The following is an 18,472-nucleotide window of genomic DNA, read 5'->3' as shown; positions in this document are numbered from 1 at the left end:
AAATATTTCACATTATTAATATTTTTGTAGTACTTTGGATCAAATAAATGCAGGCTTGGTGAGCAGAAGAGACTTCTTTATAAAATGTAAAAATTCTTATTGTTCAAAAACTGTTGACTGGTATATAGATTACAGAAATGTTGTACTTTAATGTAACTTTTAAATAGTTTATAGTCTAACAGAAATAACAAATCAGTAAATTTTATATCTGTGTGTAAATGCTCCAACTACAGAACTATTGTTCTGATATTAGAAATCTGATGTCGTATGAGACAAAGCATCCATGTTTCTTTGACAAACATGTGGTGTTGTTCACATTGGAAATGAAACCTACTTTTTAGAATTGTCACTTTATTTGTTATGCTGATAATGCATCTCTCTTCTTTCTTGCTCAGCTTGTGAAAATGGAGTCTTTGTCTGCAGCAAACACACAGTTCTGTCTAAACCTGTTCAAGAAGATCAGTGAAGGAGACGCATCAGGAAATGTGTTCTACTCTCCGATCAGCATCTCCTCGGCTCTGGCCATGGTGTCGCTCGGAGCAAAAGAAAACACAGTGGAGCAGATGTTTAAGGTGATCTCACACAATCTGAATTTCTGATCCTACTTTAACTGAGAGAGAGTGAAGTGAAAGTGAATAGAGACAGAGAGAAAACAAGATCAGGAAGTGACGCAAGCCTTTTGCACAAAAGATTTTTAAAGGAACAGCTCACCCAGAAATGAACATTGCTTATTATTTAATCGTCCTCACTTCACTGTTGCAGCTTGTGCTTTATATTCCAAATATGCAAAATGTTCAGTGGACCCTATTTGTTAAACATTAACTTATAAGCAGAACATATGTCAAAATGATTTCATAAACAGCATCTTTATTCTGCTTATCAATGTTTGAGTGCCAGGCATGAACAAAAAAAGATGCCAGATATTTCCACTTATTTATAGGTAATGAATGGCCTGAGAGTACAAACCATCATCCATTCTTTGAAATGTCATTATATGTAGTGCATTTTAAACTTTCTAAAGGGTATTTAAGAAATTGATTCACATTATATTTTTTAAGTTATCAGAATGTATTATATTTATTAAGCCTCGCAGTCATTTTGTCCCAGAGAGGATTTATTTTTCACAAAAATTCGATTAACAAACAATTTCTAAAAAGACCAGCCATTTTTGACCGAGGATACTAAGATTTGAATTCTACCATAATAAAACTGTCTAGGTCCTGAGTTTTACCAATCCTCCCAAACCTGACGCAGCGACAGAGACTGAGGACCAAATTCATTCCAGCTTCAACAAGCTCATGAGTGAACTGAAGAAACCAGGAGCCCCGTATGTGTTGAGTCTCGCCAACCGTCTCTACGGAGAGCAATCATACCAGTTTGTGGAGGTAGGACTCAATTACTACAATTAATTCAAGGTTTGCTTGTGGTGTTAAAGAATAAGGTTCTGGAAATGATTGCTAATTTAAATGATTTGCTATGTTAACAGAAATTCCTTAATGATGCAAAAAGATACTATGAAGCTTGACTGGAGGAGGTGGACTTCAAGAAGAAACCAGACGCTACACGTGTCGACATCAACAAATGGGTGGAGAAAAACACTCAAGGTGAAGACCAGCATGAAATTAATCTGAATTTAAAGTGACTCTACACTGTTAAAGACAAAGATATTTCACACATTTATTTGTAGAGCATTAGGTTTCAAAAGAATCTTTGAGATACTATTATAATATTTTATTTTCAGGGAAGATCAAGGACTTGCTTCCACAGGGATCCATCGATGCGAGGACGAGACTGGTCTTGGTGAACGCCATCTACTTAAAGGGGAACTGGATGGAGAAATTCCCAATGGAAGCCACCAGAGATGAACAGTTCAAGTTGAACAAGGTGAGATTTCATCTTCTTTTTGATTTAATGTAATGAAATGAAATCAGAGGAGTTTTGATGTGTTTGCATTGATGCTCTGCAGACTCAAACTAAACCAGTGGAGATGATGAATCAAACGACAGAGTTTCCTGTGGCCCTCATCCCAGAGATGGACAGTCAGGTTCTGGAGCTGCCGTATGTTGGGAAGAATCTCAGTATGTTGATCATCCTTCCTAACGAGATTCAAGATGAAACCACTGGCCTTCAGAAGGTGAGACAGCACAGGTTCTGCTCCAAAAAGGGATATTTTCCATCAAAGTCATAGAAGAATCATCTTTCAGTGAACAGTTCTAAAAAGAACCATTCTTTCTTGGTGTTTTTTTAAATTAAAAGGTTCTTTGATGTAAAAGGTTTATATCAATGCAAATAACCAGAGTGAATGTGGTTTGTTGTTTCATCAGCAAATACATGTTGAGTTCTTAGTATTCATGATGGTTTCAAAAATCATTCAAACATTTTTTGTCTCATCCAGCTTGAAAAGGCACTGAGCTACGAGAAGCTGATGGAGTGGACGAGACCCGAAGTCATGTATGAAACAGATGTTGAAGTATCTCTGCCCAGATTCAAGATAGAGGAAACCTATGACATGAAGAGTCTTCTGATCAGCATGGGAATGGAGGATGTGTTTGATGAGCAGAAGGTGAATCTTTCAGGCATGTCACCCAACAATGATCTGGTGGTTTCGAAGGTGATTCATAAAGCCTTTGTTGAAGTGAACGAGGAAGGAACCGTAGCAGCTGCAGCCACCGGCTTCACCGTGAGGCTGTTATGTAGAATCAGCCCAAAAATCATTTTTAACGCAGATCATCCATTCCTCTTCTTCATCCGTCATAATCCAACCAAGAGCATTCTGTTTTACGGACGCTTCTGCTCTCCGTGATCGAATCCTGCTGCTTGAGACCCTTGCAGCTGATTTAGTTGGTGATCTGGTTAGAATCAGTAGAGGAGACTCTGGACAACTGCTACTAATTGTCATCTTTTCTTTTTATTTAGTTTAAATTGAAGTAATAAATTAGACATGAAATTACAAAAACACAAAATTACAAAAATTACAAGTTAAATTCACTAAACACACTACAACAGCTATTGCTATAATAAGACTGTTATGGCTCTTGATGTGTTTGTAATTGAAGATATTAAATGCAGTACAGTTGTCCTGGTCTCAACCTATTGATAATAATAAGGATGTTGTTGTTTAGCACGGGTCTCTACATGTCATATATGTCATCAAATGCATCCTTTTACATTAAGAATTTGTGTTTTTCCAGATTATCTGTATGCCAAAGCTATAACACAATAAAAAAACCTGTTTTGTTCGAATTTTAATTAATTTAATAAAAACAGCTATTACAGGCATGGTGTAAGAAACTCAAATAGATTCTGAGGGTTTTGCAGGAACAAGGTGACATGATGTGTGTTATAATAAATTGTGTATACACTCACTAAACAAAGAGTGACAGCTTGCTAAAGTTTATGAGCACTCTTTGCAAGCTTTCTTAGTTTATTTATAATTATAATTATTTATTTATTTATTTATAAAGTTTCGGGAATGACGTCTGCATATTTATGCAGGATTCACTCTCGAAGTAGCAGTGACTGACATCGTGATAACCTTAACATTAGACAGGACAAAATATGTGAAAATCTGCATTAAGACTATAGCACCCTCACTAATTTCAGAAGCACCTTCAGTTTTATTTCAGGGAACCTGGGTCCGGTTCCCCAAAACGTTCTTATCGCTAAGTAGTTCTTAACCTATTCCTTAACCTCTCTCTTAACCTTATGGCTCGATTCCCGACACGTTCGTATACGCTAAGTATATCTTCTGTAAGTCACGCTTTCGTAAGGTTGGTCTGGACCATTCGTAATCTCTCTCTTAGCGTTGTTTGAGCTCAAGACGCTACTGTACAGCAGTCTTTAGAAATCAGCGCAGCGAAGTACAAGTCAAACTATGATAAGTTGACAATGTTGTGCAAGGGTGTAACTTTGGTTTGAAAAGTGGGGGGGACACAAAATGGGAAAACATTTTTTCGATTTGAATCCCATTTACTCCATTTACATACAGTTAGGGACTATGGTGATACAAAATCCAGGAAATAATTACGTTGTTTATAATGATAAATTCTGCCAAAAAGAATAATAGGCTACTATGTGGAAGAAAAAGATGTCTTACTTTATTTATTGTTGAATACCCAAGACTTGAGAGAATAATTTTATGAAGTAAAAAACGTTCACTAAAAATTTTCCCTGTCTCACCTATGAAATACGAAAATGTGCTAGCCTGTTTCTGACATGACATAATTAAAATTAATTACCTGACCCTTTACAAAACACATACCTGCAACTCTGAGCTACTTCTCCCTATCTCAACCTCTCTGTTCTGAAGCAGCTCCACCTCATCTGTGCTCTGATATGAAAACAACTGAGTTATGATCATATTGAGTCCACATAGCCAGAAAAGAGTCTCTGGATGTACATTTTAAAAACTGGGTGTGCCACATTCATTTTCAGATTAATGTGTAAAAAAAACCCTGACTGCGTATCAATAACTTTACAGACTAGACTGGGCTGATGTGTAAAACTATACTCAGGCTCACCACATAACCATAACACTATATTAAATATAGGCTAACTCAGGCCAGCTCAACATCAAGCCTTTTCTTTGAACAAGTAAATCAATTTTTACTAATTAACTTCCATTTTAAATGAACAAATATTGTAAGTGAACAATAACTCAAGTGAACAATAACTCAAGTGAACAATAACTCAAGTTTAGAAAAACATTTATTATTAAGACTTATTTTATTTCTGCATCTGAGTATAATGAGTTGAGTGGCCTATAACAGCAGCCAGAGTCTGCTTGTCATACATTGCTGACAGAAAACGCTGCTGTTTAAAGTGGACACAGAATGTTCTAGGCAACATTAAATGTTTAGGTTAGCTAGCTAATGGTCTGAAGTTACCTAGCAACAGTGTATGTTAATGTTAGCTCATCAACAGGTGTAGACCAACTGATCTATCTATATTATAGATCAGTGTGTAGACCATAGAATGTAAAAAAATAAGTAGACAGACATTTTGATTACCCTGACCTGAGCTAATTTACTGAATCAACCAACTCACATCTCCTTTTCTTTTTTTCATCCATGAAGACATTAAAGTCATCTGTTGCTGGCGTTTCATGACTGACAGCGATACCGGCTGCTCAGTAGAACTTTCAGTGCGCTTACACTATTCAGAGTGTGCACGAGACGTCCCTGCCGATATGCGGACGCGCGCATCGACACAGACAGGCAGGTCTGTTCTGCTCGGTCCTGCTCCTCCATGACGATGACAGCTGACGGGATTTTGAAAAGTGGGGGGGACATGTCCCCCCTGTCCCCATAGGAAATTACGCCCGTGATGTTGTGGCTCAACAATGCTTTTATGTTATTTTTAAGACTCATAATAAATTATGTTCGCAATGGATACAGGCCTATTTATGAAGTTGACTTTATGTGGTATAAGAACAGTATCAGGTGGTAATTACTATTAGCCTAGGCTTTTTTCGTAATGTAATTAAAGCGAATTGACAATCGATTTTTTGATAATTAAAATCTGGCAAACAATTTGGCTCTAAATGGCTAAGATCTATAAATGGGTAAGCATGGTGATGTCCAGTAAGCGACCATAGCAGCGATCCAACGTGTCCTTGTATTGAATCAAAGGAGCATGATGGAGCTGCTGGACCTTCTCAAACCTGCGCTTGCTAGGCAAACGCGGCGGAATTTTGCTTTAAGCCCTGAAGCCCAGCGCTAATTTTTTTTTTTTCTTTTTTTTTTTTTTTTTTTTTGTTACAGAGAGATTCATCGAGGTCGTGGGAGAGGGCTACGGCCTAATCAAGACCTCTGTGTGGAGGTGCGTCCACACTGTCACCAACGCCCATGCGCCATGCCGGGGATTACATCCTGGTGGATGGCACACTCATCCCAATCCCCAATCAATCAGTGATTGATCAGGCGTACATATCGCGAAAGGGATACGCGGCCATAAACGTGCAGGTTACAGTGGACCATAGGGGTGTGATCTCTGACCTGGTGGCAAGGTCCAGCAAAACTTCAAGTTCCTCTTACGATAGGCTTGGTGCCCTTTTTACGTTGCTTCCCCATCATATTCTGTATCGAACTCTCTCTCTCTCTCTCTCTCTGTTCATTGTAGATAGGTTGCTTTTTATTAAAAACATAAACCGATTGCAGTCAATACCGCATTAAACATAAGTATCTGCAGCTGCTTGCCAATCAATTCTGATTGTAAAGTACCTTACCATTAATATAAAAGTGTATTATATCATTTTTATAAGTCGTTAAACCCATGTCAAGAACCGGCACAAGTGGCAGAACGGGATAAGGATGGTGGATGATTAGCGAGGGATACCCGGTTCGTCTGTCCGTCACAACATATCATAGGAACATATGACTGACCATTTGATAATTTAATTTATAGTCTATATTTTACTGATAACTTAAACTATGTTAAAATAAATGTTACTGTAATAATTTGAGGAATTTTTCATTTTCATAGAACGTGTTGTCTTTCTTAACGCTGTAATTCATGAGCAATCGATGCCAACTAATTCAGCACCCTCACTTTGGACAGCGCTCTTGTGACGTCGGACGTAAGAGGCAGCGTGCTAAGAAGCTTCCTAAGGGACACTTTGGGGAACACACTTAGAAACATAAACAACTTTGGTAAGATATATCTTTCAAGGTCTTCTTATCGCGCTAAGAGTGAGCGTTATCGGGGAACCGGGCCCTGGTTGTTATGCTTTTATTGCAAAACTATAGCCTATACAAAAAAATAAAATAAAATAAATAACTACATGAAATAATTAAATAAATGCATATTTACAATATAATCACTTAACTAAAATAAGTAGACTATTAATAAAATAAATATAATAAACTATAATCAGCTTGCCTCCATTTAGTGAGATAAGCCTACTCTTCACTTGAATTAGAATAAAAAGCTAGTCTTTAGTGATGAAAAGACAACGTTTGAGCGAGTACACGCAATATCGGAGCGAGAACAGAGACAATTCATAAAATAAAAATAATGTGTGTTTAAAAGCACACATCCAGTATTGTGATAGTGAAGGAACTCCGCTTGCGAGTGGAGAGATTCATCCTTGCGCATTACATGGATCATGTAACTATATGCATGGTTGATATTTGTCATATATCACGCTCAGGGCCGTTTGAAGGAATTGGGGGGCCCCAAGCAAAATGGACATAGAGGCCCCTTCTAATTATATGACAGCACATACTTTTGAACTCTGGGCTGTGCAGGATATCAGCTATAATTATAGAGCTTGTGGTACCGTGTGCTTTATAGGGGAAACATCAGCACTGAGAAGAGATGCATCTGTTGATGTTGAGGATGAAGTTGATGGTGTACCTGGGAAATAATTGAAACAAAAATCTGAAATTACCTGTGAAGTACGTTTTACCATTTCACTGTTAGCATATTGAAAGAGGTCACTATTACCAGCTCAGGGGTGTGTTAAATGAACAACTAAGTTTCCTTTTTTTAATGCATAGAATGCAATGCATACATCAAAAAACAACAAAACAAAAAAAAAACAACAACAACATTTAATTATTAATAATTGTTTCTCTGTCTGTACTTGTACTTTGAACAATGTCAAATAAAGTTGACAGATGAATTAAGTGCATTTAAGTGCCATTCAGGTGGGTTTTTAAATAAAGCATTTTCTGAGATGCACATTAAACACCAAACATTAATTTATCTTTTAATTATTGAAAATTAAGCAAACTAAAGTTTTTGTTAAGAGCAGTTCTGTAGATGTTGTTCATGTGTTCACATCCTTATTTAGTGAGACATCAGACGCGAGACTGAAATCACCGCGAGCGTCACACGCGCTTCAGTGCGTCTTCAAGGAAGACTCGCTTCTGCTCCTTTCATTAACAGAGACACGCAGAACATGCAGGATTTACATTTAAACAGACTGTTCCTGCTTAATATTTACAGATATTAGTCCGTATCGTGGTTTGATGTAAGCGCAATGACATATTTCATTCATTCAGAATTTGGCAAATTACGTGTCATTCTGCGTTAAACTGTAAATTCCGTTTTTATGACTGGATTCCGCGATTCTTGCAATCGAAACACGCCACGACGTTCTCTTTATGTTTGCCTGAGCCCTCAAATCAAAACACTGCTGACTCCTTGCAGTCTGCGATTTCTGATCTGCGTTTTCCTTATCCCGTTAACAAAAAAAAAAAAACATATTACAGTAACCATATTCCTTCCGTTCGAAAAAAAAAAAAAAAAAAGCAGAGATCACTTGACTTGGTTGGCTGGCTGCTGTCAGCGACTACTGAGAGAGGCCCCCTTGAGGGGGAACCCGATAACAGTGTCATTACACGTTACTGCATTGACGATCAAAGGGGCGCTTACACAGTGACGTTGCATTTTATTCTTAACCAGTCGTTGTCTTGGGGCCCCGAGCAATTGCTTGGTTTGCCTGCCTTGTTGCGACGGGCCTGATCACGCTATAGAAACCGCTTAAAATAAAGTATATAGAGCAGAAGAAAGCGGCCCTAGGTAGCTGCACAAGCCAGAATCCCCCACTGCCAGATGCAGTTAGAAAGTTACTAAAAACAAAAACTAAAAACAATTTAAAGTTTGAAAGATAAGACATTTTACTATTTTTAAACATACTTGTATTTTGATCTTTCTTTATGTAACGGTTAATAAGGGTGAGGAAGCAAGTGCAAGTAAATAGAAATAGGACTTATTGACTGAGTCCAGTTAACAGAGAAGAGTGGCAGGAACAACAGGTATGTGGAGATGTCTGACGGTGATCCAACGAAGAGATGAAACAGGAACGAGAAACAAGGCATGTGATCGGGAAACTTCAAACAATGCTCTGACAAACACAAGATGAAAGACAGGGCAATAAGTAAGAATCGGGTAATGGGGGGAGCTGTGGCAGATGAACAATTAACGGAGACGCGCACATGAAACAATCAGTGCTGACGAGAGACCAACAAAACTCCACCCAGATAGTGCAAACCCGAGACTACGGTTTACCACCCGTGACACTTTATTATTATTATTGTTACGGTTGTTATCCTAATACAACTAACAAATTTACGTTCTAAGAATGTTTTGCTAACGTTCCGGTTAAGTTATTAAAATTTTATTTCAGAATATTCTTTGAATGTCCAAAACAAAGTTTTTTTTTTTCATTATTATACAACAGTAAGCAAACTTTCCACTTTATCGTAATAAATGATCTATTTATTTAGCAAACCTTTTGGGAATGTTACTTCTTAGTTTTCTCCAAACATTCTGAAACAACTATTAAACATGTAACACAAACACCCATTTCACATCACATTTCAGAAAAAAGTTCCATAAATTACATAAATAATGTTTTTTGAGAACATTCAGTGTTAGCTGAGAAGGAAAGCTAAGGTTTTCTGATCACTTATCTACTGAGAGATGCTGAATCATCCACCCTCCCCTCGACTACATTCAGCTCTAACAAGCCTTTAGTTTGACAGGAAGTCAGGATTTGTTTTAGAGGCTGGGCAACATTTATTAAAAGGACACAGAAGAGAATACATTGACACACGGGACACTTCTACTGAATACTCTAGGTAAGGCTTTTATTTCACTTCTCTATTTTTCATTAGTTTGAAGTATTTTTATTTAATTAATAGTCTGATAGAACTAAGAAGTATCTGTGTGTGTAAATGACCCTCAAACAACTGTTCTGATGGACTGATGTCATATGAGACACAAAGCCTCTATGTTTCTTTAACAAACGTGAAGTGTACATAGGAAATGACAACTGAACAAAGTGATTTGGAATTATTTTCTCTCTTCTTCTTTCTTGCTCAGCTCGTGAAAATGGAGTCTTTGTCTGCAGCAAACACACAGTTCTGTCTAAACCTGTTCAAGAAGATCAGTGAAGGAGACGCATCAGGAAATGTGTTCTACTCTCCGATCAGCATCTCCTCGGCTCTGGCCATGGTGTCGCTCGGAGCAAAAGAAAACACAGCGGCGCAGATGTTTAAGGTGATCTCACACAATCTGAATTTCTGATCCTACTTTAACTGAGAGAGAGTGAAGTGAAAGTAAATAGAGAAAGAGAGAAAACAAGATCAGGAAGTGACGCAAGCCTTTTGCGCAAAAGATTTTTAAAGGAACAGCTCACCCAGAAATGATTATTATATACTTGTCCTCACTGTTGCAGCTTGTGCTTTAGCTATATTCCAAATATGCACTATATTTCCAATCTGCACTTATGGTTTAATGTTCCAATCTGCACTTATGGTTTGATATTAAATTTATTAAGCCTCACAGTCATCACAAAAATGCTAATGTTATCAAAACTAGCTGGCTTTGCTCTCACAGGGTATTCAAATTGCTTATATATTTCTCGTTATGTTACATTATCATGAAATCTTAGATTTGGTGAAAATAAAGAATAATTTGAGATTAAAAAAAATATAATTAAAAGACCAGCCATTTTTGACTGAGGATACTAAGATTTGAATTCTACCATAATAAAATTGTCTAGGTCCTGAGTTTTACCAATCCTCCCAAACCTGACGCAGTGACTCCAGCATCTCATCAACAAGCTCAACATGGTCAACATGGACCATCCATTACACAACAAACCCAGACGTTTGAGGTACCTCCTGAACCTTATATTTATTATGAGTATTTATGTGAAACACTAACCTCATGACTTGCAATAAAAGCTGTATTTGCTGTAGTCATGCATGTAGTCTTTGTGTTCATCTGAATAATTTAGATATTGTTGATGCAAACAGAAATGTCCTCCTCAGCCAGATGCTGGACAAAAGACTGAGGACCAAATTCATTCCAGCTTCAACAAGATCATGAGTGAAGTGAAGAAACCAGGAGCACCGTATGTGTTGAGTCTCGCCAACCGTCTCTACGGAGAGCAATCATACCAGTTTGTGGAGGTAAGGCTCAGTTAAAACAATTAATTTAAGGTTTGCTTGTGGTGTTAAAGAGTAAGGTTCTGGAAATGATTGCTAATTTAATTGATTTGCTATGTTAACAGAAATTCCTTAATGATGCAAAAAGATACTATGAAGCTGGACTGGAGGAGGTGGACTTCAAGAAGAAACCAGACGCTACACGTGTCGACATCAACAAATGGGTGGAGAAAAACACTCAAGGTGAAGACCAACTTAATCTGAATTTAAAGTGACTCACTGTTAAATAGATAATTCCTAGAATATCTAAATCAACTGCGGGCAGCAGATCCAGTACGTATCCAGACCAGATGGTGGATCAGCACCTAGAAAGGACCTCTACATCCCTGAAAGACAGCGGAGACCAGGACAACTAGAGCCCCAGATACAGATCCCCTGTAAAGACCTTGTCTCAGATGACCACCAGGACAAGACCACAGGAAACAGATGATTCTTCTGCACAATCTGACTTTGCTGCAGCCTGGAATTGAACTACTGGTTTCGTCTGGTCAGAGGAGAACTGGCCCCCCAACTGAGCCTGGTTTCTCCCAAGGTTTTTTTCTCCATTCTGTCACCGATGGAGTTTTGGTTCCTTGCTGCTGTCGCCTCTGCCTTGCTTAGTTGGGGTCACTTCTTTCACAGCGATATCATTGACTTAATTGCAAATTAACGCACAGATACTATAGAGCATCACAGTCCCGCCCACAGCCCGAGAGAGCTTTGGTGCCGGAAGTAAATTTCCCATTCATTTCTCCCATTGACTTTCGGAAAAATCTGTATCTAAAGAGTTTTAGAGCATGTGTGAGGATAACCAGCTACGGCTGAAATCATAAGCATATAACATATCATTTAGAGTGAAATAATTAAGAGAAAATTCAAAAAAAGTCAAAGGTAAAAGACTGTGTACATATTTTCATTTCGAGCGAAGGAACCACTCATCCCATAAACCACCGCGCCTAACTGAATTCGACTGAGGCCACAAACGCGAAAGAGCCATTTGAGCGACTTCAAATCTGATGACGGTCGCCCGCGCGAACCTTTTCCTCCAGTGAATTTTATTTTATATAGTGAATGTGCAGTAATAGCAGTTCTTTCAGTATTAACCGTGTAAATGAATTGTGTTTTATATAGGTACTGTGTATTGATTTTTATATTTATCATCGTGTATTTTATATATTGTGTGCGTGTGTGAAAGCAGTTCCACCAATCAGATGCATCACTGATTGTGGGATTGTTCAGGATTGTGGGTAATGAAGTACTTATCCAAGACATCGCGAATAAAAGGCATTTATCTCAAAACAAGGTTAGTGCCCCATGAACCTTTGGCGTTTATATGAGCATATACTATCGCTTAGTACAGACGTAGCTGGTTTTAAGTCTACCATGTATGGTTACGTTTTTATGGCTTATACCCCAACTGTCAATGCAGAAATTGTTCAATTGTATTGAATTTTTACTTCTGGCACCAGCTGGGGGCGGGACTGTGATGCTCTATTTAAACTGAACTGAGATGATGACATCACTGCATTCAATGATGAACTGCCTTTAACTGTCATTTTGCATTATTGACACACTGTTTTCCTAATGAATGTTGTTCAGTTGCTTTGACGCAATCTTTTTAGTTTAAAGCGCTATATAAATAAAGGTGACTTGATTTAAAAACAAAGATCTTTCATACATTTATTTGTAGAGCATTACGTTTCAAAAGAATCTTTGATATACTATTATAGTATTTTATTTTCAGGGAAGATCAAGGACTTGCTTCCACAGGGATCCATCGATGCGATGACGAGACTGGTCTTGGTGAACGCCATCTACTTCAAGGGGAACTGGATGGAGAAATTCCCAAAAGAAGCCACCAGAGATGAACAGTTCAAGTTGAACAAGGTGAGATTTCATCTTCTTGTTGATTTAATGTAATGAAATTAAATCGGAGGAGTTTTGATGTGTTTGCATTGATGCTCTGCAGACTCAAACTAAACCAGTGAAGATGATGAATCAGAACAAAATGTTTCCTCTGTCCTTCATCCCAGAGATGGACAGTCAGGTTCTGGAGCTGCCGTATGTTGGGAATAATCTCAGTATGTTGATCATCCTTCCTAACGAGATTCAAGATGAAACCACAGGCCTTCAGAAGGTGAGACAGCACAGGTTCTGCTCCAAAAAGGGATATTTTCCATCAAAGCCATAGAAGAGTCATCTTTCAGTGAACAGTTCTAAAAATAACCATTCGTTCTTCGTGTGAAGAACATTTGAATCATCTAAAGAACCTTTAATCAAATTAAACGGTTCTATGAATATTAAAGGTTTTTCACTGAAACATCAGTGCAAATAACCAGAGTGAATGTGGTTTGTTGTTTCATCAGCAAATACATGTGCAGAGTTCTTAGTATTCATGATGGTTTCAAAAATCATTCAAACATTTTTATGTCTCATCCAGCTTGAAAAGGCACTGAGCTACGAGAAGCTGATTGAGTGGACGAGACCTGAAGTCATGCATCAACAAAAACTTCTAGTATCTCTGCCCAGATTCAAGATGGAGGAAACCTATGACATGAAGAGTCTTCTGATCAGCATGGGAATGGAGGATGTGTTTGACGGGAAGAAGGTGAATCTTTCAGGCATGTCACCCAACAATGATCTGGTGGTTTCGAAGGTGATTCATAAAGCCTTTGTTGAAGTAAACGAGGAAGGAACTGAAGCAGCTGCGGCCACCGCCGTCGTCGTGATGAAAAAGGGTCGGAGGATCCCACGGGCCTTTATTGCAGATCATCCATTCCTCTTCTTTATCCGTCATAATCCAACCAAGAGCATTCTGTTTTGCGGACGCTTCTGCTCTCCGTGATCGAATCCTGCTGCTTGAGACCCTTGCAGCTGGTTTAGTTGGTGATCTGGTTAGAATCAGTAGAGGAGACTCTGGACAACTGCTACTAATTGTCATCTTTTGGTATAAGAAACATGTAAATGTGCCAACAGTATCAGAACCTGTTGCAATTTAAATGTTGTGACGACGTATTTTAATTGAAGATATTAAATGCAGTACAGTTGTCCTGGTCTCATCTATTGATAATTCAGATGTTGCAGTTTTGCACGGGTCTTTTCATGTCATATATGTAATCTATGCAACAGTTTATGTAAACATCGAACACTTATGTTGTTTCCTGCATTAAACGAGGCTGTCATGATCTGGTCACTGATCTTCCATTTATTCTCCATCATCCACAACACAGACTCTCAAATTACACAGTACACCCTTGACTACATTTCCCATGCTCCATTGCACCAATCACAGTCACCTGAGACCAATCACACACACACACAGCACAATCATTGACACGCTTTATAAGCATTGGACTTCCACTCACACACAGCCAAGTATTGTTCTGCGAATATCCCTCTCCTAGAGATACAAAAGCCTTTCCGTGTTAGTTCTCTTAGTCTTGTCTTAGTTTCTAGTTTTCATAGTCTTGTTTCAGTAATCTTGACTCTGTTTCTAGTTAAAATAGTCTTGTTTCAGTTTTTAGTTTTCATTGTCTTTTTCTTGCCCTACCCTCCGTGTCGTGTTTTGACGCTTTTGCTCTGGTTACTGGATTACCCCTCTTGCTTAGTCCTCTGGATATTGTTCACTCATCGAGGACCAACGCTTTCCCTTGGATTATTCTTGTGTCTTGCCTTCTATATACCTGTTTGCCAGTGTTTGACCCAGGCCTGTTATGACCACACCTCTGTCTGTCCTCCAACCAATACGCTTGTGTAGGTCGTTTGTCCAAATCCCTGAAATACGACGCATCAGAGCGTTTACTACAATTGCGCCCCTATCGGCAAAATGTCGTTTTCATATTAATGTTTTGTACTCTTTTATTTGCCCTCCGGTTTGCGTTTCGTGTAGCTCAGTTAGTAGATTATTGTGTTATACCTTGATATGTAATCATGCTATCATGGGTTCGATCCCAGGGAATGGACGTGCAAGAAAATGTATATGCTCAATAAATCATCAATTAGCATTGATTTCTGTGAAGGTTAGGTTTAGGGGAGGGGTTAGGTGTGGTCAGTTGAACGAATAATCCACCTACAGTAGTAAAATATGTACAAATTACTGTGAGATTGGTGTAAAACACCCATATGGTCGTTTTGTGATGGAGGACAGGCTCCTAATAAAAGCTCGCACATGGATCCTTACATCTCACGACCCGTCAGCCCTGTCACAGAAGTTAGATTATTACTGCAGTATATCCAAAATCAGGGAGGGGGAGGTTTTGTATTTTTGTTTATATATAGAACCCACTGTTACAAATGAAATCTGGTCATTTAGACACAATGTAAGAAACTCGAATAAAACTGGTTTCTATTTAACTCTCTTTCAAAACAGAAAGAGAGGAAAATTAATTACCAAAGTAGTTAGACTATATATATATATATACACACACACACACACACACACACATATATATATATATTATAAATGTGTCGCATGTTGTGGTGTGTTCCAAAGTTGTTATATACAGATTCAAAAAACATTTTTTGTCACATACAAGCTATATGACATACTGTACAACAAGCAGTGAAATGTAGGTCTGGTATACTCTTTTTAGACTGTGCAAAAAAAAAAAAATTAATAAGAGAAAATACAAAAAATACAAAAAAATAAAAATATAGGAAAAAAAATAAGAAGAAAGAAATAAGAAGATAATTAAATACGAATGAAATATACAGAAAAATAAGAAAAAATAAGATAATTTAATACAAATAATGAAATATACACAATATATTTAACTAATACACAGATGATGTGCAGTGAGGATGAGTTGCATAGTTAGGTAATCTTAAAAAAGTTATTGGGTAACCCTACACTACCAGAGTCTCTAAAGTGCAGTGTGTATAATGTCCATGTTTAGTAGTCTGATAGCGTGAGGGAAGAAACTCCTCTGTTTTTGCCATCAGACTGTGGAAGCATCTGCCTGACTGTAGCAGATTAAAGAGTGGGTTTTCACGGTGGGTAGAGTCTTTGAGGATCTTTACAGCCCTAGATTTACATCTCCTGGTGTGGATGTCTTACAGAGAGTGGAGATCAGTTCTGGAGATGCGCTCAGCTGAGCTGTTTCCATACCATGAGATGCACTCAATATACTTTCTATAGCCCTGATAAAAAAAAAAAACGTTTTCAGTATTCTAGGGGAAACCTTGAATTTTCTCAGGAGTCTCAGATGGTACAGTCATTGTCTGGCTTTTTTAACTTGAGCTTGAATGTGGTTAGTCCAGGTCAGGTCCTCGGAGATGTGTACGCCAAGGTATTTGAAGCTGTTCACTGCTCACATAATTCTCTTTATTGCTGAGAGTGGGGTGCAGAAGATGGGAGACAGCATCCTTTTACATTTGTACCATTAACGAAATGTTTGTTTTTCGTAACATTACTGAATGAATGTTGCTGAAAACATACGTAGATTTAGGAATTTTAGGGATAAAGGGTTGGGGCAAATTGTCACATTTACAATCAAACTTAATACAATCGATTAACTAGTGTTATTTATGTGGTGTTTGATTTTATTTGTTGGCATGTTTTACTGAAAAGACATAAAGAAAGGCAACTAAAAATAGACTCAAAGATCAGCTTGAAATTTCAGATCAGAGATGTGTTTTAAAATGCGTGTCTCTCAATCTGATATGACAACCTTTTAACAAAATCTATATTTTGCTAAATTCATATATTGTGACAATTTGAAGAATACAATGTTCTAGGGGCAAGTTGTCACAGAAGGTCAGTGTGTATTTATTGAATTGTATCTGTTTTTAATAGGTAGTATAACGGTAGCAATAACTATAGTATATTATAAAACGTGTGACAACTAGCTCCTGTATTCTCTAAACAGAAATTATTTGGACACTTAAGTTACTGTTTAAAATCATTCGCATTATATAACAAAATACTGCTCAGATTATCTTTGTCTTTATTTCGAACATTTAAAATAAGCATTGCATAAAAATTTTAATGAAATATGTTTGTTTTGTAGTCCATTAAAAAAATGTATGTTAAAATGTTTTATGTCTTTTAGACATAATAAAGGGAGGTATTTTCATTATTATTTTTTTTAGTTCGATCACGTATAAGTAAAATACAAAAAGTACAAGTCAGGTAAAATGCAATGCAGCGTGCAGATGTTGAATTGGGACGCTCGTATGGTGTCACGTTCAATGACGCGTCTTCACCGCCTGATGGCGTCAGAGCGCTTCGTGAACGCGCACGTCCGCCGCGGTCCGCGCTTCTCGCTACGTGACATGTTGAACAAAATGTACAGAACACAGTGTTCGTGTGAAGGACCCACGTGCAACATAATGAGTTTTTGTCTGCATGTATGTGCGTTTCAGTATTTCTGTTGAGAAAGTGCAATTCTTATTTTGCTGGGCGTTAATATCCAGCAGTGACCCTAATTCAAGAGATGACTGATGAAGGGTTATTAATTATTAAAGCACGGCTAATGCACTCGTGTGAATGTAGGGGCTACACACCCTTCATGCAGAATACAACAAGAACTCCTGTCTTGTGTAATCTGTAAACACTACAGAACCAGAGACACGCAGTGTATAGATACAATTTCATTATTATTTTCCATGCATTTTGCATTCATAAATGTACATTTTCAAAGAAAATATCCTACCTTCATTTTTATTTTCAAGAAAGGGGTTTTATATTTGTTTTCCAACCAATGTGTCTATTCCCTTTTGTCACTACTGACACAATGATGATGTGTTTAGTGACAATTCTATGGGATATTTGGGTTTAGTTCAAATCTCGGCCAATAAACTAAAGCATCCACTGTTTGGGTAGTGACATGAAAACTGCAGGACACATATTTTTACATAAAGTTTTATAAATTACAAACAAACTATCATCGCTATCTGTCACTTAACTTTTTAAAAGAACCAAAACAATCCTTTTAAAAATGAGAATGGAAAAAAAGAAATACAAAATTATTTCAATATCATTTAGTTGAAATGCAGTTGAGTTGAAATGCATGGATTAGAGTTCTTAATAAACATATAAGATTGAATAATTATATGCTATTTAATTGTGTTTTTTGGTTATGGGACAGCAGTTTGCACCAGTTTTGTAGAATGGCCCACACACTCAAACTCCTAAATGCTGACAACTGATATAAACATTTTAAACGTCTCCTCTTGCAACGCAGTTCAAAATTATCCATTTGCAACTTAATGATCTCTAGAACAAGAGCTCTTCCTCAAGGTTACACATACCCATCAACCTGTGTTTTAAAGCATCTTGATCTGCAACACAGATGCTCACCAAGAATGCATCAAGCAGAAAGTGCAGCGTCAAGATGCAACAGATGTTGTTTATGACTTTTTATAAGGTCTCAATATAATTTCTCATGGCCTATATGTATGAACTTGCTGAGTGTTATGTCATATATCGTGGCTCTACTGACCTATTTAACAGACCCATCCTCTCTATCCATCTCTAGTGTCTATCTGACACCGCATGCATCCCGCTGTGAGAAGCCAGAGGACCCAGCATT

The 18,472-nt window shown here is 37.7% G+C and overlaps 1 protein-coding gene across 14 annotated transcripts in view; it reads left to right on the top strand.

Moving 5' to 3' along the window:
• Positions 1 to 14,125, top strand: part of LOC127975000 (leukocyte elastase inhibitor) — a 46,721-nt gene extending 32,596 nt beyond the window's left edge. For 2 of the 14 annotated variants that reach the window (XM_052578688.1, XM_052578702.1), the window contains one exon: positions 2,612 to 3,314. In XM_052578688.1, coding sequence (XP_052434648.1) covers positions 2,612 to 2,803 — 192 coding nt within the window. In that variant the 3' untranslated portion in view covers positions 2,804 to 3,314. Of the gene's footprint in view, positions 1 to 56; positions 573 to 2,502; positions 3,342 to 9,379; positions 9,588 to 9,831; positions 10,009 to 10,513; positions 10,628 to 10,769; positions 10,926 to 11,026; positions 11,145 to 12,684; positions 12,828 to 12,909; positions 13,078 to 13,380 lie in introns of those variants that run through there. The other 12 variants (XM_052578703.1, XM_052578700.1, XM_052578696.1 and 9 more) reach the window with 12 other exon arrangements.
• Positions 14,126 to 18,472: the final 4,347 nt, after the last annotated feature.

This window comes from Carassius gibelio, chromosome B16 (assembly GCF_023724105.1).
Source record: "Carassius gibelio isolate Cgi1373 ecotype wild population from Czech Republic chromosome B16, carGib1.2-hapl.c, whole genome shotgun sequence".
Classification (NCBI taxonomy): Eukaryota; Metazoa; Chordata; class Actinopteri; order Cypriniformes; family Cyprinidae; genus Carassius; species Carassius gibelio.
This window is presented reverse-complemented; position numbering and strand designations above follow the sequence as displayed.